Genomic DNA, 25,165 nt, shown 5'->3' with positions numbered 1-25,165 from the left:
TCTTCGCGCGATAAATAAGAAGTAATCAGCTGCAATTTATCCGTGGACATTTCACGGTGAAACAGGTGCAGAGCCGCGGCGAACATCCTGCAGCCGCTGTCATAATATTTGACCAAGAGGACAACATACAAACAACGTAATTTTACAGTACCGACGTAGAGTTTATCCTCAAGTACTCGCGAAGAATTTTTATAATCGACTGCGGAATAACCGGTTCCCGCCCAACCTAAAACGCGTACGAACTTAAATATTGACTAATAAATTAATCATCTGCTCCGATTCAACGGTGCCATGTTGAATTAATAAATTTACAAACTAATTAACGATGAATGACCAAGTATATAATTCATCGGAATGTGCCTAATTAGCACCAGATTCACACTTACAGATAATTACGATCCAGCTGCGGTTCTCTTAAATTTTTATTTTAATTAAGTATTTCGTAGAAATCTGTAGAAGGGTTATCTTACTCTACAGAAGCTTCTTTATGATGTACAAAGAGTAGCAACGTGAATTATTTTCGTTAATATGCATTTTCTGGCATTTTATAGACTTTCACGTGCTATAAATAAACGGAAAGCTTTTAACACTATTAAGTATCAGAGTGCATAATTTCCTTTCTTTAAAAAATAAAAACACCGGAATTAAAATTGATCAAGGAATTGACAAAATTGCCTTACGCTATGCTTATAAATCAAGAGATTTGTTGAAACATCTTTCTGGTGTTAAATATTGTTCAGAGAATATTGTAAATCGCTTAAAATTAATAAAACGGAAGACGTAATTTATAAATGGAAGTGGAATCTAATAATGATAATTATGCCACAATTTTGCCATGTACAGTTGTATATTCAATCTTATTACATAGTTGTTAACAATTTAAATTTTTGAAATAGTAAATGGATTATAAATATTTTCCTCTGCTCATGTAATACAGAATTAAAATAAACTTTTTTTGAGATGGTAATTCATATAAATATTACGTAGTTAAATATATTTGAATATGCTATAATGTTAATGTGTATTATATGTTACTACGATTACTACTACTTATCTGTTACTCTTCGACCACGCATTGAAATCACTAGGTTGCATTCAAACCATTTACCGAAGATTGTTTCATGTAAATTTAAAAATTTTTATAAAAATTCTGTTTCTTGCAATCGTCATGGAAAATTTTTATTTTGCATAAAGACCCGCAGTCTAGTAATCACACTTTTAGATGCTTGTCTTCGAATTTTTATAGAATTTTATAGATCTGTAGAATAGATCTATAGATCTGTTCTTCGACATTATTTAAATTTTGTTTAAGTTACAGAGATTGACATAATTTTTATTAACAAATCATAACTCGAATGATATTATGAATATCAGAGAATTTAGATTTAAAAAATACAGCACGTCGGCAATTGCCGACTTTTCACGAAGGTAAATTGACAGCGCGTATGATATTGGTTAATTTTCTACATTTCTTTTTTGTTGCTATAATTTACTATTTCTCAGAAAAATTTTTGCGAGCGTGGACTGAAAATTAAATGAACGATAGGCTGTAATATTGAAAATAAACATTTGTGTCATTGCAGCTGTTTTATATTATTTTAAAATTCTATTTTGCCTGTTTCAAAAGTGTTTTAAATTTGTGTATTTGATTAAAATTTTATTTTGTTTCAAGTAAAACATTATGCGGTTTTAAAGCAAAATGTACAAACATCACTAATATAGTATTTTATAATAACCAAGAAGTTAAACATGCTTTAAAAATTATTGTTAGAAATGTGATGCAAACAAAAAGAATAATTTAAAAAAGTCATACTTATTACAATATTATAAATATTGCATATTATGTACAGCCACAAAACAATTAATTACCGATTAACAATTGTATCATTTATATTCTGCTTATAAAGATACTAATATTAGGTATGAATTAATTTATATCATTAACATTTCATAACGTAAACTTAATAGTAGCAATGGGAATAAATAAATTAAGTCGGTACAACCGTCTGGTTACTAAAGTTTTTTTTAACAATAATACATATTTTTTACAATAGTCTAACATTTAACAATAAAGAAAGTAATAAACGTTGTTCGTATTCAATTAAAATACTTTTTAGGGAATAATGTTCCACTGTTTTAGAAGATCTGGATCTGCAATCTGTAATATAAACGAGTAATATTCTGTCATATCAACTACTATATTACGTAACACAATAAAAGCAAATAACAAACAACAAACTAAATTTTTTACACAAATAGTAATATTGCTTAGCAAGAATATGTGAACATGTATCTGACCTTTTCCGTGATCTCATCGATACATGCCAGTCGAATACGAGCCGCTGTTGCTGGTGAATCAAATCGAAAATATTGACTTTCCATACCAAATTCTTGTCGAGCAGATTTAATAGCTTCTCTAATGGCGAAAAAAATTGAGGATGCTAAAAATAATGGTGGTTCCCCAATGGCCTAGACATATTTTAATTATGACGTTACGAGTAAGTAGCTTATAACTATGCAATATAATAAATCACAATGGATTCTTATAAACCTAATAAAATTAAATTATAAAATATGGATTACCTTAGAGGAATAAACAGCTCTGGGATTTGAAGCACCTTTCAATAAAGATACATTAAATACTTCTGGAATGTCTGTAAAACCAGGCAGTTTGTATGCACCTGGACCTCTACTGAGGACTACTCCATTTCTTAAATATACCATCTCTTCAAGAGTAAAGAGTCCGTACCCTTGAACGAAACCTCCTTCCACTTGTCCTATATCAATCGCAGGATTAAGACTCTCACCTAAATCCATGACAATATCTGTTTGCAGTACCTGCATGTCAAACATCGTTAATGACATCTTTATTTTTCAGCCTCGCCGATAAGAAGATGAACTCGGTTTACAATATCTACTTACTATAATTATAAATATACAACTAACTATTAATAAATATCTATCTAGATAAAAATATGAATGACGCCGGAAAATGTAAGCCTTTATAATTCAAAGCATCTCGTGTTTTAAAATCAAAACAAAAATCATGTGATTTTATATTTATCCATTATCCTAACTTGGTAGTACATTTGTAACATTTGTGAAGCATACATTCTAATCAAATTAAATAAAAGTTCAAGTGAACATATATCTGTAGTGTGGAAAGCGTTTATAATGCATATGAATTTCTTACTTGATGATCACCGGTCAAGCAATCAATTTCTACTTCCGAGCATGCAGCACCATATGTAAAGTAATTGAATGCATCTCCAGAATTTGTTTCGAATGAGTATCCTATATTAGGTGTACTATAGAATCCAGTAGCAGAAAGACCGATTCTTTGAAGATAAGCAGCATTTACCCAATTCTCCCATGTCCCAGTTGGATTTTTATCTATTACTGGTTTCAATCGCTTCATGATTTTCTCGCAGGCATTCTGCATTGGATAATGTAAATGAAAGTGTAACATTTACTGAACATTTAGTTCCTGTAAAAATGTATTTTGCCAAATAATATTTACTGACCAGAACTGCCATGCCATTGAGATCTGATGCAGCACTAGCTGCAGTTGGAGATGTGTTTGGCACTTTGTCTGTGGCAGTCTCCATTATATGTATTTTGTCTGGATTTATTTTCAATACTCTGCTGGCTACCTAAGTTTTAGAAGTAATGTAAATAAATACAATTTAAACGAATGGGTTAAAATATCTAAATACGTAATGTTTCGCGTAAAAATTATACGTATATACAAAAAATTACATAAATTAATTAACTTGCACTTAAATCAGACTAAGTAATTAAAAATAAATAAATATTACTTGTATCATTTTCGTATGTAAACCTTGTCCCATTTCTACACCACCATGACTAATCAAAACGGAACCATCAGTATACACATGTACGAGAGCCCCTGATTGATTTAAAAAGAGTACAGTGAAAGAAATACCAAATTTAGTTGGAACTACTGCCAATCCTCTTTTCTTGTATCTATTCAGTCTAACAAAATAAAATATTATATATGTGATTATATCACAAAAATATATATATATCTTTATGAAATTCAAACCAAGTATAAACCAAGAATGAAGTACAAAAATATATGATAATAGAATCATGTTTGAATCGAATTAACATGAAACTTTAAAAACTTCAAGACAAAATGTATTTAAACATACCTATTGTACTGTTGAATATTTGCAAGTCTTTCTGTGTAATTAGAAGATAAAAGGCACTCTTCCCAACAACGTCTCAAGGTGCAATTAATAAGCTTCTGATTGTAATGAGTCGAATCTCCTTCTCTGTACAAATTTAACTCTGAAATCTGATACAATTAAATTGTCATTAGAATTCCTAGTCAATTCCTTGTATTATAACATGAATGATCCATGGTACCTTCATAGCGTCTATATTCAAATATTCTGCGATATGTCTAACAACAGTCTCCGCTAAAAACATTCCTTGCGGACCTCCAAAACCACGAAACGCTGTATTAGATGGCAAATTAGTTTTACATGAATAACCATGAACATCACATACTGGTATCTTATAGGAATTTTCGCAATGGAACATGGCTCGTTCTAAAACCTGCAGAAGTAATAACTTTGTTCAGAAGATACTTCCAACAATATAATCAATCTTTTCTTTGTATATGTACAGAGTAGTTAGTAAACGTTAACTTACCGCGAGAGAAAGATCTCTTGAATAGCCGGCATTGTTATAAATGTAAACTTGCAAAGCTTTAATTAAGCCATTATCATCAAATCCAACTTTATATTTAAACAAAAATGGATGCCTTGTACCAGTTATCATCATGTCTTCATCTCTGTCTAACATGCAACGCACCGGTTTTCCTAATCTGTACACAGAATATTTTAATTTACTATCTTTATAACTTAACTATATTAATATGTATAATTTAATATTGTATAATTTATATTTAATATATATAATTTGTAATGTATAATACTATTTCAAGATATACCTATGAGCAGCAAGTGCAACTGGCAAGGCGACCATCACAGCCCGTGATTCCTTTCCTCCAAAACCGCCACCTAATCTTTTCACTCTCACTACAATTTTATGAGCATTAACATTCAAAGAGTGTGCCACCAATTTTTGAATTTCCGTTGGATGTTGCGTGGAACAGAATATTTCCAATTCATCCTCCTCCCGCGGAATTACCAAAGCAGCGTGTGTTTCGAGGTAAAAATGTTCTTGACCTCCCATTCGAATTTCGCCTTCTAAAATATGAGCTGATTCTGAAAATGCTTCTTCAACGTTCCCTTTCTGTATACGTTTTGGACACTCCGGAAAAAAGGAACGATGTTTAATGGCATCCTAGAAGAATATATTCCGTTATATTGAAATAAATAAAGATAGCGAAGTAATAACTTCGGTATCACCATTTTCTTATATTTTCATATTAAAATCATACATTTATACCTCTAACGTAATAATTACTGGTTCAATGTCCTCATATTCAACTTCTACCATTCTAGCTGCTTTCTGTGCAATAAACTGATTAACTGCAACTATTGCTCCAATTGGTTGTCCTTGGCTTGTAACCTTGAAACATCATATCTTTATACATTTTTACTTTAACGTTTTACGAAAACGACCAAGTTTTGTTTCTTCTAATGTTAATTTTCATATTACTAAATACAAATAAGTGTTATAAGTAAATATGGTAAATGTTAGTCAGTCATGGCTTATATATTAACACTTTACCGACCGGTAGCGGTTCGAGAATCCTATGCCCTTCTCACCGGCCACTCAACCGCATATCGTCCGAGACACCGGTATTATTATTTTAACCGACACATTATTTGTAAAAATCTGTTGGCATTTCTATAGTTGGATCCGTGGACCAATAGTCATAGAGAACGTCCTTCTTTACTTGTCCCATTAGAACTATTAGGCCCAAAAATTTCTTCATTTCAGATACTGTAACGTCTGTCCATTTTTTCGTTTTTGATATAAATCTATATTTTTCTATGACTTGATAATGATATCTATTAGATTCCCTCACCAAGTGCTCAATCAGGTCATTTCCAATAAATAAATTTACAATATCCATTACACTTTCAGGGGAACTTGGCATGATTTTTACGCCGGGGCTGCCTTCGAAAGGTTCCAAAATTATAGTCTTGTCGTTCGTCGACCATGTACCACTGCTGTCTTCAACGTTATTATTTATATCATCGTCTTCTGAATCACTGTATATTAGTGGTAATACAGAACGTCGCTTTCGAATCATTACATTACTGCTATCACTTTCGTCATCAGTACCATTTGCTGAAGAGCAGTGAAGACAATCTGACAGATCATCGAGATAAAACTCACCGACACTATCCTTTTCATTCATCGTGAAGGCTAAATTTTTATAAACTGTATAAAAATATGGGTGCTTTCAGAGCAAAGCAACGAGTATCAGAATACAAAATAAGAAATGCTTGCTACTTGCTACTTGCCAGTCTAACCTAATCGAATCTAACGGAAAATAAAAATGTCGATTAATCGGCTACCGGTCGGTAAGCGCTGGGAACAAAAAGTCGATTAATCGACTGCCGGTCGGTAAAGTGTTAATAATGAAACTTTACTATTTACTAAAAGAAAATCACCTCCTCCAGAATGAAGATTTCTTCATCGTGAAACACAGGTCCGTGATAACGTTGTTTCTCAGGTATATCTTTTGCGCTGTAAAAAGCTACTACGCCTTCCATAGATAACGCTTTTGTTGCATTGATTTTCAAAATTTTAGCATGGGCCCTCGTAGATAACACCAAAGATAAATAAAGTTCGTTTGTGAATCTTGGTATATCGTCGCAATAAATCGCTTCTCCGGTCGCTTGTTTAAATGCGCTCGCATGGACAACAGGCCTTCCTATTAAATCATTCACGTTTTGACCCTTTGGAACCTAGTATATCAATATAACAGTATTAAAATAGGACAAATAAAAGAAATAAAAATAATTATAAAATGGATATCAAAATAATGCATACCACTTGATAATATTGCGAACTTTTCGGTTCCTTATCATGAAAACCGTATCCAGCGCTTTCCAACTCTTTAGGCCATGATGGATAATCGCATAATTGCACCTGTAGTTTCGCAGCTATGCGCAAAAATCCTTTGAAGAACAAACTGGTAAAATTAAGAAAAGATGTAAAAAAGAAGTATACTTGTCATTTTGATCTGTCCAAAGTTATACAGAACAATCCTAACGGGCGAGTATAAAAGAATGATTAATATCATAATATAATAGTACCTCAGAGTTAGAGATTTACGATACTTGACCATACCACCTGGGACATTGTCTGGAAGTGGAAATTCATCCAATAACGAAGAATATACGCTGCTCACAAGTGTTTTATCCCATTTTCTGAAAGAATTTATTATTCTGTAATGTGAAGTAGTATAAAGAAAAATTTGCTTTCATAGATGTGTAAATTTAAATATCTATTAATTACTAGTTACTATTATTTATTAATTACTAGTTATTGAAAGTATAAAAATTGAGCAGTCACTTTTAATAGAAAAAAGAATTGGAAATTCTAAGTAGAACATTTTGAATGAACGCTGAAACTTGTTTCTGTGTAATAAAATGGAAAATACGTTGCTATATGATCGCTTCATTGATAGTTTCAATGCGTGGTCATGAAATTACTTTTATCAAATATATAAAATATATGAAAACAAAATTGATGTCAGTTCCCTTGCTTATATTATCATCGCAGTCATTTAATATATTATGAAACATTAAATAATTTTGTAAAACACCTTCCAATCATAATTTCACATGTTTTCCTTGCCAAAACAGTTGTCGGAGCCATCCCACCGAAGGCCAAATTTGCTTTCTGAACGACATTAGTCCCAGGTTGGAAAAATACATTTAATGCCATATTAACGATCGCAATGTCATCGTCTCGCCTTTTTGCTTGTTTGTAAGCTACAAAATACTGATTCTGAAAAATAAAAAAGATGTTAAATTAATGAAACTATTATTATTGTTTCTAAATGCAATTAGTTTACACGAAGTTTTTAGAAACGAATGTTTTTAGAAACATTCCAAAATATATGTTTTCAACTTACTTCTTTGGTGAAGGGGATCCGAATTTGAAGTAAAATTTCATCAGGTGAAGCAATATTTTGCCGGTAGCCTTTAAAAAAGCTATGATCCATTGGAACAACTCTGTTTCCATTACTCAAACTGGAAAGATTTAATTGTACTCCAGCTGCCATAAAAACTGGGTTCAAGTCTGATATAGGACTTCCTGTCATTATGTTTCCTCCAACAGCCTATAACAATGAAAATGTATAAAGTTATCTTTAGAAAACAGTCATTTGAATATCATTTGAATATTACAGATTAATAATATGTATTATTCATAATTATTGAGAGAACTTACTGCAACGTTTCTAATTTGTTTACCAGCGAACCAATGAAGCATTGAGATTATCTCATTAAAAATTCTTGTTTTGTGTTCTGCAACAGGAACCAAATTAAAATACTATTTAACATAAAATCAAAAATTAAAAAATATCTTATAGAGAACACAAAACCTAAACTATTCACCAGGTTTATTATCAATTTGCTGTTTTAAAGCTTTCTCCATTTCAACAAGTGTTGTGCTGGCACCCACATGAAGCATGTCTCCATTTTCTTGAACGGTTCGCATTTCCTTGATTAAAATCGGATGTATGAGAACAGGATAGGACAAATGCTTAAATTTGACTTCAACGCCTAAACATAAATCATAAAACATTAATTTTTACAGGTGAAGTTGTCGAAACTACGAAATTAACCCGGTGTTAATGTGGTGAGGCCAGACAAACCCCCGTAATTATATCAACCGTATTATATCAACCTAATTAAGAAAAAAGATAATAATAATAATAATAATGCATAAGATAGATCCCTGTATTATTGTTAACATTATTGACAATTTATTTTTTTAAACACATCGTTCAAAAAATTGACCGCCACACTTACATTTTTATACCACACTGACGCCGGGTTAATTATAGCTTACCTATCTCAGTGTTTCCTACAACAATCTTTGCATTTGGATATTGTTTCTTCAAATACAGTAATTCGGACAGCGTTCGCGGCCTATACCAAGTCACATTTCTTCCTTTGACAATTAAGTATTTCTCGTCCAAGTGTGATGAGATCTAAGAATGTAATTTACTATTGAAGATCCTAGTCGAAAGAAAATTTACGTGTTTATCAATGTAGATCGCTTACATGCAATTTGGGCGGAAATATAATTTCTTGCGTCGGATCGTACGGACGGAATTCTTTTGAATCGAAAACTTCGGTCGGCTCCGCTATCGGTATTCGTTTGCAACAATTTTCGCCCATCGCGCAAATCCCATTTGGCAAAGATTTCTCTCGGTGATTTGACAAGAATTGCATCTGTTCCCATTCCTCCGTGAATGTTTTGTAGGCCTCTATAATGGGGCGATATCCGGTGCATCTGCATAGGTTTCCTATAATTAAGACGTGATAAAAAATAAGGACACTTTACAGCAATGAAAGTATAAAGTCCCGTGAAAAAAATGTCAGTCATCTCGAAATCGTGAGAAATGTGGCTGAGAAAAACTGCTTGTGCATCATAATATATGCCTCCTCAAACTATCTATTTCTAATATATATATATTAGAAATAGATATATATATATATATATATAATAGATATATTATATATATTAATAATAAATAATAGATATATATATATATATTATTCTAATATCTATTTCTAATCGTCTTCTTTTCCAGTACGATTTTTTAGGAAATCTATTGAGAAATGCACATGGATCGCATACTGCTCAATTATCAAAATAGCGTTCTTAGGAGTTATATATCATTAGACTACACAACTTCACACATTCGTAGCGTATAAAAATTTTCAAAAAATTTCACAGTAAGGAAATTAATACGTAAATCACTTATGAAGGGGATAGAAATTATTCAATTACATTTTCCTCGATTCACACTTATGAGAATGTTGCATGAAGTTTCGCAGTTAAGTTCCAACCCCTTTTGACTTCCATATTACCTTGAAATGCAATTTCAAGATCCTTCATAGTAGGTTTCGGGGTGCTTCGTAACAATGCGTACATGGACATGACGATTCCCGGTGTGCAGAAACCACATTGCGAGCCGTGAGCTTTTGCAATGCGTTCCTGTACAGGGTGGAGTTTCGTTTTAACGCTACCAATGCCTTCCACGGTGGTCACAGCCAAACCATGCACAGCACAGATCGGTGTTAAACACGCGTTCACTGCCAGGTGTCTGTAGTAATTGTCAGATAAGTGTGTGTCGTCAAGGAAAACAATGCAATCTTAATAGAAAACCTATTCAAAAATTATAAAGAAATTATAGAAATTATAAAAAACCTACAAAATGTATTATTTTCCCATAAAATTCGCACTGAGAAGTTCGTAAATATTGAACTATAGTCTGTCCAACGAGACGAGGAAGTAAGTATGAACAAATTCATGTGTATACGTTTAAAAAATATTTACCTTTCCGACCGATAGAAAGTAGAAACCGATTTAGAGCTGTCGTTAGTTGCAAACGTCAGCATCTTCACCTTTAATGATGACACTATAATCTGTCTTGTTAGACAGATTATAGTTCATTCTTATATCGTCGCACACAAAGTGCGCTAACGAAATGTTATAAAAGCCAATTATATACATCGAAACTATTAAAGATATCAAAAATATTTTTAATGAAGTTTGAATGGTACGATCAGGAAAATCTTCTGGCAAAGATGATTTCTTATTACGTTATTCATTTAAGGGATGAAAGGATCAAGATTTATCTTCAAATAGATCTAGATATTCGTACAATATCGCACAGTTCGTTAAAGAAATAATAAACGGTAAAGTCAATTATGCAATCTTATCAAAAACAGTGTTCAATATCTAATATTTCGAAAATTTATTTTATTATTTAAAAACTGTTTTTGTTATTAATCTGAATCTCTACTTAATAAGATTTCCAATTTATAACTTATATAATGAGCTACTTCGCCACTGCTCAAATCACAAAACACTACCTTTAATAAGTCATATTTTTTAAAATTTCAAAATTTTACTTTTCACATCAATGGTGAATAGAAGCACTTTTTTATTGAGTTCCGCACAATAAATAAATAAATTATCATTTCTCATTTATTAGTTACTCTGTCTCCTTATATAAGTTTCGTTTAAAAATACGATTTTTTCACTTTTGCAAGCTTTTAATTTACAAAATATTAATGAAAAACACTACATTGTATATGCGTATACATATATTGTTAATAGACGTTATTACACAAGCATTTTCGCTGTGTATAATTTGTTCCAGCAGTCGATAAAGTAGGAGCCACTCACCGCAATATCTACGGGGTGTCCAGAAATATAAAATCGGTTTCGATGTGCTTTGTTTTTCATTCGAGAGAACAAATCGCGCGAGCAATTTTGACAATTTTTACATGGAACATTACTCAGTATCTCAAAAATCGCAAGCATTCTATTTTTTATACCTTGTTTATAAGCAAATCACACAACAATCATTGCACAATACTCTGTTTAATTTGAATAGGGTATAATGCTTATTTAAAATATACAGGGTGTCCCAAAAATGTCGCGCAATCCGAAAGTAGGGGATTCCTGAGGTCATTTAAAGCAACTTTTTCCTTAGCAAAAATGCAATCCGCGGCTTCGTTTACAAGTTATTAACGAAAAACAGTGACCAATCAGAGGCGAGATCTGCTTGAGCAAGACGGCCGAGCCAATAAGCGGAGCTGGGCTTCGCGCGCTCGTTGGCTCGGCCGCCTCGCGCCAGCCGAGCTCGCCTCTTATTGGTCAGTGTTTTTCGTTAATAATTCGTAAATCATACCTCGGAGAAAATTTTCGCAAGGGAAAAAGTTGCTTCAAATGACCTCAGGAACCTCCCATTTCTGGATTGCGAGACATTTTCGGGACACCCTGTATACGTACATACTAGGTGTTCCATTTATATCGAAATATCTTCGAACATACTGATGATGCAAAAAATAGTTTCTCCGAGTAGTGATAGCTTCGTGTATTATCTAGAAGTGTAATGATTTTATAGCAATATTCAAGTTAAAATATCTTCACAATGTGAATCACAATGTGATCAATGTATCGATATAGAGAAACGCATATAACTTTGTCTAAAACATGTTTTTGTATCATCATTATCGCTGTGAAGATGCTCAAGGGGTTTGATCTAAAGGGAACACCCTGTATATATGTTTTTTAGAGAAAACATTTTGCCGGCAATGAAACGATATCTCAAGAGAGTGTACAAACAATGACGCATACGTATTGGTTAATTCTTATTCTTCGTCGGTATCCGATAATATCCGCATTCTTTTGCGTAAGGCTGAAATGAAATCACTTCCATCATCTGATACACTTTGGCCGACCAGTTCATATCAGTGGCCAACGTTGCCTTTAGCATTAATTTCCAGTTCCGAAGGTTGATTTGTTTTAGCAAATTTTGTAAGTAATCGACGAGATCCTGTTTTCACTACATCCTTATATAATTTTATATAATTTTTCATGTATGTACTATGTATGTAGCAGCATTGTGTACCATTCACGACTTCAACGTTTACAAGTCCAATGGAAGTACCTATCCTTTTCCAATAGAACTGAAGTCAAACAGAAAAAGAAAAAATGAATGTCATTTGAACCATATGAACTAAGATTACATTAGACATACAGTGGAACCTCAGTTATCTGAACTAGTCAAGGAAACACGAGTGTTCAGACAATAAGAATAATTCCATTTGAATTGACATATATAATATGGAATAACATTCATAAAAAAAAAGATTTGGTCCCTTTATACCATTTATTTTCAAATCAGGAATTTTGTTGAATATTCAGCAATTTCAAAATACATAATTGGCATTTATACATTTAATTTTAGAACGTACTGCAAATTCTTAATTTTAATTTACGCATAATCGTATAAAACGTTTAGAATTCACTAAAAATTTGATATTAACGATAAATTATTTTTATGATATTTACGTGTTAATTAAATTAGTATTTTCGTGACAGTGTTGAAGCTCATAACAATATAAAAGGATACGATATATTTCCTGTTTTGTGATCCAACTTCGAGATCATTACAGTACAAGCTCCGCAACCGCCTTCCGCGCAGCCTAATTTCGTTCCAGTTAATTCTACTGTATTTCTACCATTAAGGATTTCAATAGTTGACACAATACAACAAATTTGGCTACTTACGATAGATGGGTAGGCGTAATTTCTTTAAATTTATATTAAGGGCAGAAACATTTGTAAGAGAAATATGGAAATAATTATAATTATATATATTATATATTATATATTATATATTATATATTATTATATAATAATATATAATTCAGACTAAACTAATTACCTTAAATTGAAATGAAAGTTTTAGTGGTAAAGTTTATTTTCATAAGAAAATGCATTAAAATTGTGAAGATAAATCAAACTGTTGAACAGTAGTGGATTTCAAAATTCTGTTTAAAATGAAGACACTGTAAACAACAGACTATGGATGGCCTTTTAATATGGAAACAAATGATAATTACCTTCTGCGTAATCTGTATATCGGCTTACGATATGATTGAGAAATTACTAAGTTTATAATAGAACAGAACATTCGTCATTTTGATAAATCGCATTCTCAAGGTTTATTTAATTCTTTTCATCTCTCATGTTTCCTGATGTTTAATGAAAGAAATGTATTAGGATAAAAATTAATTTTATTTTTTTTAAGACGTACAATTTAAATGTTAAGGATACATTTATTTCTCAAGTACCATAATAGCGTCCACTCTGGGTCGACATTGTCATCTATTACCTTAAATTTAGTGTTTGGCGTATCAAATGAAAGTGCGTAATAATTAAGCAGTGATCTGGAATATGCTGCATAGTAGCGAAGAAGAGATTTCGCAAATGGGATTGGATGACGCCAATGGATTCCAGTAGCAGTTTCCAATGGCAATGTCGTCGACATACTCTAGTTCCCTTTCTACCATTCTACAGCACATTCCAGGCCATCACAGTATATTATTGCTGGATAAAACTCGATTTGGTTTCAAGATAAATTATTAATTTAAGGAAAATACAGTTTATTGATAAAGGTTAGTTTTCTCAGTTTAAATCATGCCCAATATAGCCGCGATCATTGCGTCATAACCATTCGCATATAAATATGAGAATAATTATAATTTTTCAATAATTTACATATGTTACTAAAAGTGTCAGTTATTTTCACTGATCAGTTGATTGTAATCAAATTATACAATTTAAACTGGTTATAATCCATCGTACAACAAAGAAAAGTAAAAATACATATTTTATAAAAGGATATACATATAACATAGGTATGGTTAACATATTTATAGGAATCGTAATGATTAAGCATGCAGATCAGGATTATTCTATTTAATTTATTATATTATCTATTATTATTTTTTTATGGTGCAATTGCTCTTGTTTGAATGCTTTAACATGATATATACATACCTCCTTTCCATTAACGTAAAAGACTAACGTATTTGATATATCTGAATGACCTATGTGGTTGGACATTGTAGACTTAGATAGCTTGTCCCAGTTATTGCGTTAAACAAACCTACAAAGATAGTAGCACAAAAAATAATATCTTTTAGAAGACTAATTAAGCATTAGGGCATCCAGAAAATTCTGCGGTTTCTTACATCTCTGTGGAATCGTGTTGAAGCATTTATGGCAAAAAATCATAGAATAAAATGAAAATGACCTTCTTCAATAACTTTCTGTACTGTTTGATTATGATATTCTTGAAGCTATCCCCGTGAAACCACACAACTTTTTGGATGGCCCAATATCACAATCATTAAACATGACATGATCAATGATGTATTAATATTTCAATGACTGATTATGCAAACTTCAATAATACTACTTATTAGACAAGATATATATTGTAGTACAATTTTCTTCCTTTTCTACGGTTTTATTATTTAAAGGTAAATATTAAGGTGTTCATAGAATCACTAATGGCACTAAACCGCAGGCATTCACACAAATGTAGAATTAGAATTAAAGAAAATGTATTTTCATATCCATTTACTGTGCTGAATCGTACACAAAAGCCAAAGCATATTCAATACATATGTATAAGCTGTAATTTGAAAGTAGGCGTGTTTAATTGATTGTATCGTTAATATTTACAATACACAGTGCAAGTGATGGATAAAGACAAACCAAACTACTATATACATATAGCTATCTCTTTATTATAGATAAACATATGTGCAAATATGCAACAACGTACACTATTACATAGAATACACACATAAATAACACTAGTGATAACACTATTAAAAAATAATTTAACTTCTTTCTGTTGCGACACATATTGATTAGTGGATAAGCATAATGTATGCGTATTATAATGTCAATAATATGGTATTTACAAGAAAAAATGCAATTGAATTAAATAATTCACATGCATTCGATTAAACTGAACAATAAAATAATTGAAGGTACAGTAGAGGAGGGTCTCTTATGTTTATTTTTGTAATTCCCTGATACTGAAACATTTTATTATCTAAAAATTTCATTCAAGTTCTCAGCTAAGTGATAATGTATCTAAATAATCCAATGATTACATAATAGAACGTTTGGATATCAGTATATTGAAAGAATAAATGTTTGGATAAGGGAGTCTCTACTCCATAAATAATATGTGACTGTATTAAGAAAGACCTCATAAAAATGAGATATTGTCAACTTTAATTTAGCAATTTAATATCTTCTTTATACATATGTCACATCTTGTGTTCACACAACAACAACTAAAGAAACTCTGATCCAGTAGTAAACTATTTATCTTTCTATCAAAATTACTACTTAATCCAACATGATTTTTCTGATACTGATATTTAAGAACAATCAAGTACACGCTACTACGATGCATAAACTAATAATTTTAATATAAACACATGTTTAAATAAACTATTATTCTGTTTCACGATAATTGTAAAAATTCCGCGATTAACACTCCAAGCTGTACCACCACAACTTAACTTTCTGTGTAGCATATATGTGTACACGATGTTGTGTAGTATTACGTGACGTACTTATTTTCGCGGAACTACGTTTCGAAATACGAATTAAAAGTTAGTGCGTAATGAGAAAATTTCGTTCCAGCACTCACCTTTTCTAAAATCATTTGTAACTTTTAAAAACTCAAGAATCACTCGCGTGTGACTGGTACGAGTAGCAATGGACAACTAAATGAGACTTAACCATTAAGTTATCCGTTATCATGTCTGATACATTACTTATATGTGACGTTATGTTAAGAAATATCGGAGAGATTGAAACAGCTTGTGTCTCTCCCACTTCTTATAATTTAAGCGTGCATACATGCATGTATTTGTTTCGTTCTAAAATAAATAGGATTTTGTAATCTCAAATCTAATTGTATAATTACTATCCTTACTATCCTAATTACAAAATTAGAATTAAGTCATGCGTACATAGAGCATTTCTTGTTTTTCTTTAATATTATCAGATTTGACATTACTCAATTACGACTTTTGAACGCTTATAGCACATACTATTGTTTAAAGAGTAATGTAGTAGGAATTTTGAAAATTTCTATTGACCCTCTTAAAATATATATATATACACTTGTATGCTGATAATATTTTTAATAGATAAAATCAATTTTTACTTTAATACAGTTACTATAAGTTGAGGTATAGATCCACATGTTTCTCTATAACTATGTATTATTATTACGATATTAGTATTTACGTATGCAAAAAATATTCGACAATTATGATACTTGAAATCTTCCATTAATTTCAATTATATGAAGAAATTTAAAATAAAAGGAAAAAATCGTGGAAATTTCAAATAGAATAACTATTTGTTCAAAGAAAAGATATGTCTTTACGAAGAGAAATGTTACAAAATAGTTGTGATTTTGCAGAAATCACTGCCAGTGCATTTGTTCTTAAAAAATCTATTATCACGAACGTGACTTCCGAACCGCGCGATTCAAACATCGAACCATACAATAACCAATTTCCATGGCTTTTCACTGAAAAATAAGAAAATGTTATCTTAAGAGTATAAACAGATTTCATTGCTTAATAATTATTCAGCAGAAAGAATGTTATGTATGTGAATGAGTTTGATCGATTATCCAAATAAGATTAAAATTTGGAGTATAATCTCAGACGAGATATAAGGATATATCAGAGACTTCTATACATATGTATAATAATGAAGTCCGTGCATGCATATATAATAAACATTTAATTTAAGTTAGGGCTTTCGTGAAAGAAACGATGCAGATCCCTACTTCTTGGCAAACTTCGTCGCTTGGTGCAGCACTCTACTGGAGGCAACAAATTATCTGTCTCCTCATGTTTACTTCGCAGAGTTGCCTATCAATATAATCAGAGAGGAAATGAGTTGTGCCCTTGCTCATGCAGGTCTTCGGTGCCTCTAGCACAGATGAGGTACAGCAGTAGATCTAGCACCTAAATTATTTCTGTCACCCGAAAATGGGGCTCCAAATGAAGTCCCATTACCATTTACGTGTCGCAAACATTGTTACCCACATTTTCGAAATTTAAGTTTCTTAGCAGAAATCGAACATTCTGTATACCTCATTTGTACTACGGCGTGCTTGTTATTCGAAAGCAGGAAGCGAATATACGGTATATTTCATTTCTACTACGAGCGCTGAATATTATTTGGAGGCAATAAGCGTATACAGCGTGAATTATATTATATTATATTATATTATATTATATTATATTATATTATATTATATTATATTATATTATATTATATTATATTGTATTGTATTGTATTGTATTGTATTGTATTGTATTGTATTGTATTGTATTGTATTATTTTGTATTGTATTATATTATATTATATTATATTATATTATATTATATTATATTATATTATATTATATTATATTATATTATATTATATTATATTATATTATATTATATTATATTATATTATATTATACTATATTATACTATATTATATTATAAATATATTTATTATAATTATTTTTATGGATGGTTAAGCAATTGTTTCTACTAACATTTTAAATTTAGCATTTATTATTATGTATCTTTTATTTTGTAATATCATCTAAATACATATAGACAGTAAACTATAATAAGTTATAATTAATATTCATCATACTTACATGTTCTCACCTCTTACAAACATTCTACTTTCATACCAACTGTATTCAAAACAATCCATCGGACATTGCATTCGTCGCTCATCGTTAAATATTCCATCGGCAATGTTTCGAAGATAATTCAACCATTAAAAGTATCAATTACACAACTGCTCTAGTATTGCAGCAATCACTCGGATTACTTCGACATGGAAGTCTCAATAGTTTTGATTCAATAGTTCAAGGAATCTTATCGCACTGACGGTGTTTCACAATAAAGAATAATTCTCCCGAGGAGACTTTATTCGAACAATATTTGAACGATCTCACTGAAGGGAAAAATATTCTTCTTTGCCGGAGGGAGGCAAACAAGAATAGCAAACACCGAAACAGAATGAGTTATACATTTTTAACGTTAAACGTTTCCTCCGGAGGCTTACAGAGATCGATCGATTTCGGGTGAGAACTTGTAATGTGACATAAATGTGTTCACGTTGCATTAAATTTGTAAATGGAAAGGAAGCAACATAAATAAAATATATGAAACCGAGGTGAAATCGAACGCTTACGCGAAGTTTTTCCGCAGACGTTCTTCAACATCGGATGAAATGGAAGTGCTTCGAACGAATTACAGTACCTATAGTACCCTGTTAAATATTACTGGTCTCTGGCCCTATGACAAAAGTCTATCTGCAGTGATTCTGAGAACAGTTTATAGCGTGCTTAGCGCCTCGCTTATAGGGATTCAGGTAATGAAGATTTTACGAGTGGAGGAATACATTTTTTACAAAAAAAGTGGACTGCATTCGAATGGAATTAATAACGCATTTATAAATGTGTAGCGTCTGCAGCAACAAAAGCAAAGTAGCAATGCAATATGATGTATTTATCTGATTAGGGTTCGTTGAGAACGTACCATATTAGAGATTCTGCAGAATTCAATTGTAGAAAATTTATTTAGAGTTACACGCACTGTTCTCAGGGTATTAAGCCTATACTTAAGCTTATACTTTTTACTGCTGGAGTCCTGTGCGTTTTATACCATTCTCTCCAACTTCAACACATCTTAGTTGCATATTTGCATTTGAAGTGTAAATTGTATTGAAATTTGAAGAATAGTGTCATATTCTATATTATTATGACATTAGTGATTACTATGATATTACTATGCTATAGGGAAGACTTGTGAGACGATTAAATAAACCAAAATATTAATAAATGATTAAGAAATCATTTATTTATACTAGATATACTAGATCATATATACTAGATATATGTATATATGTATACTAGATATATTAGATATAATATTAGATTTAAAACTATTTTTCAGATTTATTCGGTAACGACGGTAGAGTATTCGCCAGTCAATGTAATTACATCGTTATCGTATGGCGCCCCATTGTTATTATTTCTTCTGCGATATCTCGGTTTTATTGCCAACTTTGAAGTAGTAAGTTCGCGAACACTTCTGTTCTCGTTTTCTTTTTGTCGCATCGAATGAAACAAACATCAATGTAACTAGTATATCTGTCGAGCAGAACTTTCATAATTATAACGTTGTTTTTCCACTTGGCTTTAGCTAAGATCCGTGTACGGAAATTATGAAAACGACTTCAACACATTTAAAGATCCTGTCGAACAGGATATGCTGAGAAGACACATGGTGAAGGGGAGACGATTAGTCCTCGTATACATAGGTAAAGGTAGAAGTAAGAGTGGCAATAAAGATGCAGCGTATCTTAGATAGAAAATTAAATTATAATTATTATTATTATATATATATTTTCTATCTAAGATACGCTGCATCTTTATTGCTACTCTTATTAATTTTTATAATATATATAATATATGTATATGTTATAAAAGTTATTAAATTATAATTATATAATTATATATATATAATTATACGATTATATAGTTATATAATTATATTATAATTATTAAAAATTATATTATATATATATTATAAAAAATATTAAAATTAAAAATATTAATATTGTAAGTATTCTAAAATAAAATATAATATTCAAAAGAATATTATTAAAAGAAATGAAAAAAGAATATTAAAATATGAAAATTGACACCTTCGATTAGTAAATTGGTGTGACGAATCGCTCAAATTTCGCTTATAAATCGATTAATGGATTTATGTTGCGTAAAAACTGAGCTAAAATATCATTTCGAATTCCAGGGATATCGTGTGGATTAGCAGTCTTTGCATTAACAACAATACTGGTCCCCACAATACTACATTCAAAATACCAACTGCATTACCTACGAATGTATGGATTCTACTTCAACGAGCAAGGCCGAAAAACTGATTTGGTCAGCATCCACCTCCTATTAGTAAGCACGATGGGATACTTATTGATTGCAGGTACGGAATCAACACTCGCTGTTTATACCGCCTATTTTTGTGGACTGTTTGAAGTCGCCAGGTACTTGTGAAACAATTTTTTCCAAAATTTACATTGATATACGTACCAAAATGTCACATTGATTTACATACCAGTCTGTGATGCTAGCAGGATTTTTCTTGTACCCCATTCATTGAATACGATTGACATGTTTTTATTTCTCCATTACAATTGGTTTCGTTCGTTTATCTAAATGATGTTTTATAATATTTTATTCTAATTTTAATGAAAAAAGTTCTACGATAATTTGGAGCCCTACAGACTACCTTTTAACCTCTTAGCTGTGGACGACGTATATACACGTCATTGAGAAATGGCAATTTTACATGTTGCAACAGAAATACTTGTCTCACGATTTAGGTTAAAATGCTTGTGAATCATGTTCAGAAATTTCGCACATTTTAGAATAATTCTAGAACAACTTGCCGAAAGAAATTGCACCCAGTGTGATCGATAAAACGCATACAAAATTGATCTTAAAAATTGATCGACGCAGCTAAGCGGTTAAACGTTTCTGTTCCTGCTGTATAATAATAATTTTTAATAGATTTATTATGAATCTAATTTGTTTAAACAAATTGCACATAGATAATCAATATTTTGGTAATATTTTGGTAATATTTGGTGATAATACCAATCATATTTTGATAATATTTTATTATACGTAAATGTGATCCATTAGAATTGTTAAAAATTACAATATTACTAATTTAATTTACTATTTCCTAGAAGCTTCCGCAATTCCCATTCCTTTATCCATACCATGCCAATGTGTAGAACGTAAAAGTATGTTACTGGTTAAATTAATAGAAATATATATGTTTTACAATAATTTTAGCAATGTTGATATACAGTAAATTCTCCCAAATTATTCCTCAGCTCGTACACAAAAATAGACAATTTAAAAAGAACAGGTACGATCATTCGAGCCTTGCTAAATTGTTCATTTTTGTCGACAAGCTGAGAGATAATTGGTCAGAATTTACTGTATCGTTATTTTTTCAGTTACCGAATTGAGAATGAAGTTAACAACGTGATAAATTCTGTTATTTCAAAGTCTCTAGACATACGATCAACCGTGGAAGTACACCGGCGAGCTATGGAGTCGGTATCTTCATGCAGTTACGTCAGTAACAATAGCATATATTTAATTATAATTTAACCATATGTTTTATGTATATATTGCGTCTATTGATGATCAACGCACTGGAATATTATTAATTTGTGACCGAAGGCTGGTTAAAAACCTGACGCAGGAACTGGCGGTCTCGTATTTATTAGCTATCATAATTGTTGTCGCCTCGTTCGCTATCAATTTATACCGTGTAAGCATTATTAGAAGTGAGTAAGACGAATTCAAGAAGTTATTCGTGCCTTCGTTGAACGTAACGTAGTAAAACAATTTGTTGCGACAGCTCCTTCTAGCAAGCAATAATTTGAGAGACGTTGAAAATCTTATATTCACTGTGGGACTGACTCTCCTACAGTTTATAATCCTGTTCTTAAATAATTATATCGGGCAGGGATTGAAGGACAGTAGTATTCAGGTGTATTACGACACGTGAGTCCAGCTTTTTATTCAAGAAATATTTCTTTCATCGATGTTATAATAAATTTGACTGAAGTCACGCGATAGTTATGATAGTAAAATAACTTGTCAAGGTTATTTACTTGTTAAGTAAATAAAATAACCTGTCAGGAGTAAATTGCTACGCCAATCTGGAAGGCACGGTTGCACAGACGTTATAATTTATCGAATTTTCCGTTTGGGCAACGTAACATTAAAACGATTCGTTTCACATGAGAAGCTTGAAATGCTTAGCTGAAATTTTTAGAAAATACTGCGAGAAGAGTAAATTTGCATGTCATGCAACATCGGAAAAGGATAAAAAAGATGTACAAAATATTCATTTATAACTTCGATTTATAGTTAGTTAAGAGAGGAACGTAAAATCATACATAACTAGAACGATTTCTGCATAAATTATTAAACAGCAATTCTATCAAACAGATGCAATTCGTTGTGGTACTGTATACCACCAAAGTCGCAGAAATTATTGTTATTCTTACTGTTGAGAAGTAAGGATGAAACACAGTATGATTTGGCTGGTTTATTCACTCCGTGTTACGAAGGTTTCTCGATGGTAATTCAATATGTTTATACTCTATTAACACTAACATTCAGTTCCGCACTTGAGGATATTAAAATGTTTCTGTTTTAGATGATGAGCTCATCTTTTTCATATTTCACATTTCTATATTCAACCCAGTAAAATATTTCAAAGTGACACGGTTACGCCAGTAGTGAGTATAAATTATAATTGATCGAAAAAGAAAATTCTAAATACGTGACCTGGTCATTTAAATGGCCCTGTTTCACTGCAGAAAGTCACTGATGCGTCGTATGTAAATCTGAAACTCTGATCACGAAACATTATATGTATCTATAAATTATGAAACATGATATCTCAATCGGTTATTTGTTGATCCCCTCGCACGCATGTTGCTAAAATCTCACAGTCTTATTGAATTTCTTCAGAGCGTATCCCTTACCACTTGCAACGTTATACAAATTTTTTATGGACCGAATAATGCGCAAGTTAGAACTTATATAAAAAAAGATCACACTTGCGTTAATGAACTTTCCAATTACAAATCTCCAAAATAGCTACAAAGAGAACAACGTGTTGGTTTGAAAAGTTCTTTACCATGTTGCAGGCTAATAAATTAATTTCCAAGATATCATCAATTAAAAGTTACAAGTCTGACTTCTGCATGTATATAAATTTAAATACATATAGTGTGCAGCTCTTTTACTTACCAGTGTTGCTGTCAGGTCAATTTACAATGTCATATATTCCAACGTTGCAACAATGTGCAACAAAACGTTACGTCGAACAGCATTCAGTCTGTTTCAAGAAAATCCTCTAGAGCATGTCAAAACCCGCTCAAAAGAATTTTCAAGTAAACAGAATGAACGTTATCTTCATTGTTTGACACATTAGTGCACGGAGAATGGTAGGAACATTCGAATTGATGCAACTTATACCGGAAGAACAGTTCTTAAATGAAGAATGATTATTGTCGCTTGTGTTAGGGTCATAGAAAATTTGTACAGCATGATTCCTGTCCTCTAGTTTAGATTCTTAAACTTACTTCACTAATACTCATTACGTTGACAATCGTTTCGATGACACCATGTTATCGACACCGAATTTTGCTGATAATATTTGCTCACCGATACGTTTGTTACTCAGTCGCCGACAATATGCGTATACAGGATGTCCCAAAATTATGATACTTGCAGGAAATAAGGGGTTCCTTAGGTCATTCGAAGTAACTTCTTCCTTAACGCAAATGCAATCCGCGGCTTTGTTTACGAGTTATTAACGAAAAACGTCGACCAATCGTAGAGCGAGCGCGGTCAGCGTTCCGCCCTTTCGGCCAATGCCATGTCGCGACGGCCGTCTGACGCAGCGGCAGTGTTCACGAGGGCGGGGCGTCAGCCGTACGCGATATTTCATTGGTCAGTGTTTTCCGTTAATAACTCGACAACAAAGCCGCGGATTGCATTTTCGCTAAAGAAAGAGTTGCTTCAAATCACCTCAGGAACTCCTCATTTCCCGGAAGTATCATAATTTTGGGACACCCTATATACTTATTAAGGGTACCGAAGCCCTCAGCGTAGTGAAGAATCAGTGCAAGCCCTGAGCATAAGAATTGAGATAAAAAGCAGTCTTTTAAATCTCACAATTAGTTACAGAAAAATAGCATTGCATACAAAGACTATGAAAGAATAGACAATAATTTCTCCCGGAAATAAATAAGTTAATTACATAAAATAAATATCCAACATTTATTGCAGGTATCACGGCATTGGGATTAAGGGATAAATGTTAACACTTTATGCCGGCGAGCCATGTTGATAGGCTATTTCCGAGAACGCTTATCAATAAGCTTTCAATTTATATATTACTCTATAGGTATACTAATCATTCGATCATTATTAACATTTTAATTTTTTCATTATTCAGGTATGTACGAAAATGATCTGAAGATTAATCTTTCATCTGCAAATTCTTCCGTTACACATTCCTCTTTTTACTTTAGTTGTAGAACATATGTAGTCACACGATAAACAAAACTAGCCCGTTTTACGCACAATTCGCACCCACGTTATTCGGCCGAGCATAAGGTGTTAATATTTCGGATCTCTTTCGTATTCAGTTATTGTTATCGGGCATACAAAACGGAATATGAAATGACGAGGATTCCGCAATATGCGCAGAATAGAACGTCGTCGGTGTAATCGAGGCTTTCTGCAGGGTTTCAATACGAACGTAGTAAAAAATTACAACAGATAAGTAACATAAGTTTTTTGTACCACGATTATTATGTCCACTCGATGTATGAGAAATACACACTTCTGAGAAAACATTCTGTGTTGTGTTGTCCTATCCACTGTCGTGCGATTCCCAATACTTCGTTCATTATTTATTTATTTATA

General features: G+C 31.8%; 3 protein-coding genes across 10 annotated transcripts; 1 reads left to right on the top strand and 2 right to left on the bottom strand.

Moving 5' to 3' along the window:
* Nucleotides 1–2,005: 2,005 nt before the first annotated feature.
* Nucleotides 2,006–16,409, bottom strand: ry (xanthine dehydrogenase rosy). Of its 2 annotated transcripts, XM_033467581.2 has the most exons (25): nucleotides 16,232–16,409; nucleotides 14,554–14,662; nucleotides 13,828–13,885; nucleotides 13,121–13,217; nucleotides 10,062–10,297; nucleotides 9,249–9,493; nucleotides 9,034–9,175; nucleotides 8,577–8,744; nucleotides 8,410–8,486; nucleotides 8,093–8,299; nucleotides 7,781–7,965; nucleotides 7,269–7,382; nucleotides 7,003–7,144; nucleotides 6,621–6,917; nucleotides 5,443–5,565; nucleotides 4,982–5,337; nucleotides 4,681–4,855; nucleotides 4,393–4,584; nucleotides 4,176–4,321; nucleotides 3,819–3,996; nucleotides 3,525–3,653; nucleotides 3,194–3,436; nucleotides 2,584–2,838; nucleotides 2,299–2,469; nucleotides 2,006–2,158 (listed from the first exon to the last, which is right to left on the bottom strand). In XM_033467581.2, exons 2-25 carry the CDS (start codon nucleotides 14,617–14,619, stop codon nucleotides 2,114–2,116), a joined length of 4,047 nt encoding a protein of 1,348 aa, XP_033323472.2. In that variant the 5' UTR covers nucleotides 14,620–14,662; nucleotides 16,232–16,409; the 3' UTR covers nucleotides 2,006–2,113. The 2 variants fall into 2 exon arrangements, with proteins under 2 accessions (XP_033323472.2, XP_076378709.1); XM_076522594.1 differs by lacking the exon at nucleotides 16,232–16,409 and having other exon boundaries at nucleotides 13,828–14,468.
* On the bottom strand, nucleotides 5,492–6,614 carry LOC117218865 (piggyBac transposable element-derived protein 4). Of its 3 annotated transcripts, none has more exons than XM_076522616.1 (3): nucleotides 6,029–6,614; nucleotides 5,732–5,952; nucleotides 5,492–5,654 (listed from the first exon to the last, which is right to left on the bottom strand). In XM_076522616.1, exons 1-2 carry the CDS (start codon nucleotides 6,362–6,364, stop codon nucleotides 5,932–5,934), a joined length of 357 nt encoding a protein of 118 aa, XP_076378731.1. In that variant the 5' UTR covers nucleotides 6,365–6,614; the 3' UTR covers nucleotides 5,492–5,654; nucleotides 5,732–5,931. The 3 variants fall into 3 exon arrangements, with proteins under 3 accessions (XP_076378731.1, XP_076378732.1, XP_076378730.1); XM_076522617.1 differs by having other exon boundaries at nucleotides 5,732–5,910; XM_076522615.1 differs by having other exon boundaries at nucleotides 5,732–6,614.
* Nucleotides 16,410–18,649: 2,240 nt separating the features above from the next.
* LOC117218886 (uncharacterized) lies at nucleotides 18,650–25,095 on the top strand. Of its 5 annotated transcripts, none has more exons than XM_076522609.1 (11): nucleotides 18,650–18,987; nucleotides 19,572–19,691; nucleotides 19,821–19,938; nucleotides 20,433–20,618; nucleotides 21,497–21,572; nucleotides 21,664–21,762; nucleotides 21,893–21,983; nucleotides 22,074–22,219; nucleotides 22,670–22,802; nucleotides 22,881–22,962; nucleotides 24,524–25,095. In XM_076522609.1, the coding sequence occupies exons 1-10, from the start codon at nucleotides 18,847–18,849 to the stop codon at nucleotides 22,929–22,931; spliced, it is 1,161 nt and encodes a 386-aa protein (XP_076378724.1). In that variant the 5' UTR covers nucleotides 18,650–18,846; the 3' UTR covers nucleotides 22,932–22,962; nucleotides 24,524–25,095. The 5 variants fall into 5 exon arrangements, 2 of the variants coding, with proteins under 2 accessions (XP_076378724.1, XP_076378725.1); XR_013033598.1 differs by having other exon boundaries at nucleotides 18,651–18,987; nucleotides 22,881–23,060; XR_013033600.1 differs by having other exon boundaries at nucleotides 18,651–18,987; nucleotides 22,881–24,692; nucleotides 24,886–25,095.
* The last annotated feature ends 70 nt before the right edge of the window (nucleotides 25,096–25,165 follow it).

This window comes from Megalopta genalis, chromosome 6 (genome assembly GCF_051020955.1).
Source record: "Megalopta genalis isolate 19385.01 chromosome 6, iyMegGena1_principal, whole genome shotgun sequence".
NCBI classification, from domain to species: domain Eukaryota; kingdom Metazoa; phylum Arthropoda; class Insecta; order Hymenoptera; family Halictidae; genus Megalopta; species Megalopta genalis.
The sequence above is the reverse complement of the archived record's forward strand: the minus strand, read 5'-3'. Positions and strand labels throughout refer to the sequence as shown.

Bases quoted from the DNA above. Each gene is read 5' to 3' on its own strand.
- LOC117218865 (XM_076522615.1), bottom strand. From the start codon at position 6,364: ATGAATGAAAAGGATAGTGTCGGTGAGTTTTATCTCGATGATCTGTCA.
- ry (XM_076522594.1), bottom strand. From the start codon at position 14,041: ATGTCGACGACATTGCCATTGGAAACTGCTACTGGAATCCATTGGCGT. The intron at 4,856-4,981 runs GTATATCTTGAA...TTCTGTGTACAG, and splicing joins GTTGCACTTGCTGCTCATAG to ATTAGGAAAACCGGTGCGTT. The intron at 3,654-3,818 runs GTAATATTTATT...TCTAAAACTTAG, and splicing joins TACATACGAAAATGATACAA to GTAGCCAGCAGAGTATTGAA.
- LOC117218886 (XM_076522609.1), top strand. From the start codon at position 18,847: ATGGAAGTGCTTCGAACGAATTACAGTACCTATAGTACCCTGTTAAAT. The intron at 19,692-19,820 runs GTAAGTTCGCGA...ACTTGGCTTTAG, and splicing joins TTATTGCCAACTTTGAAGTA to CTAAGATCCGTGTACGGAAA. The intron at 19,939-20,432 runs GTAAAGGTAGAA...TTCGAATTCCAG, and splicing joins ATTAGTCCTCGTATACATAG to GGATATCGTGTGGATTAGCA.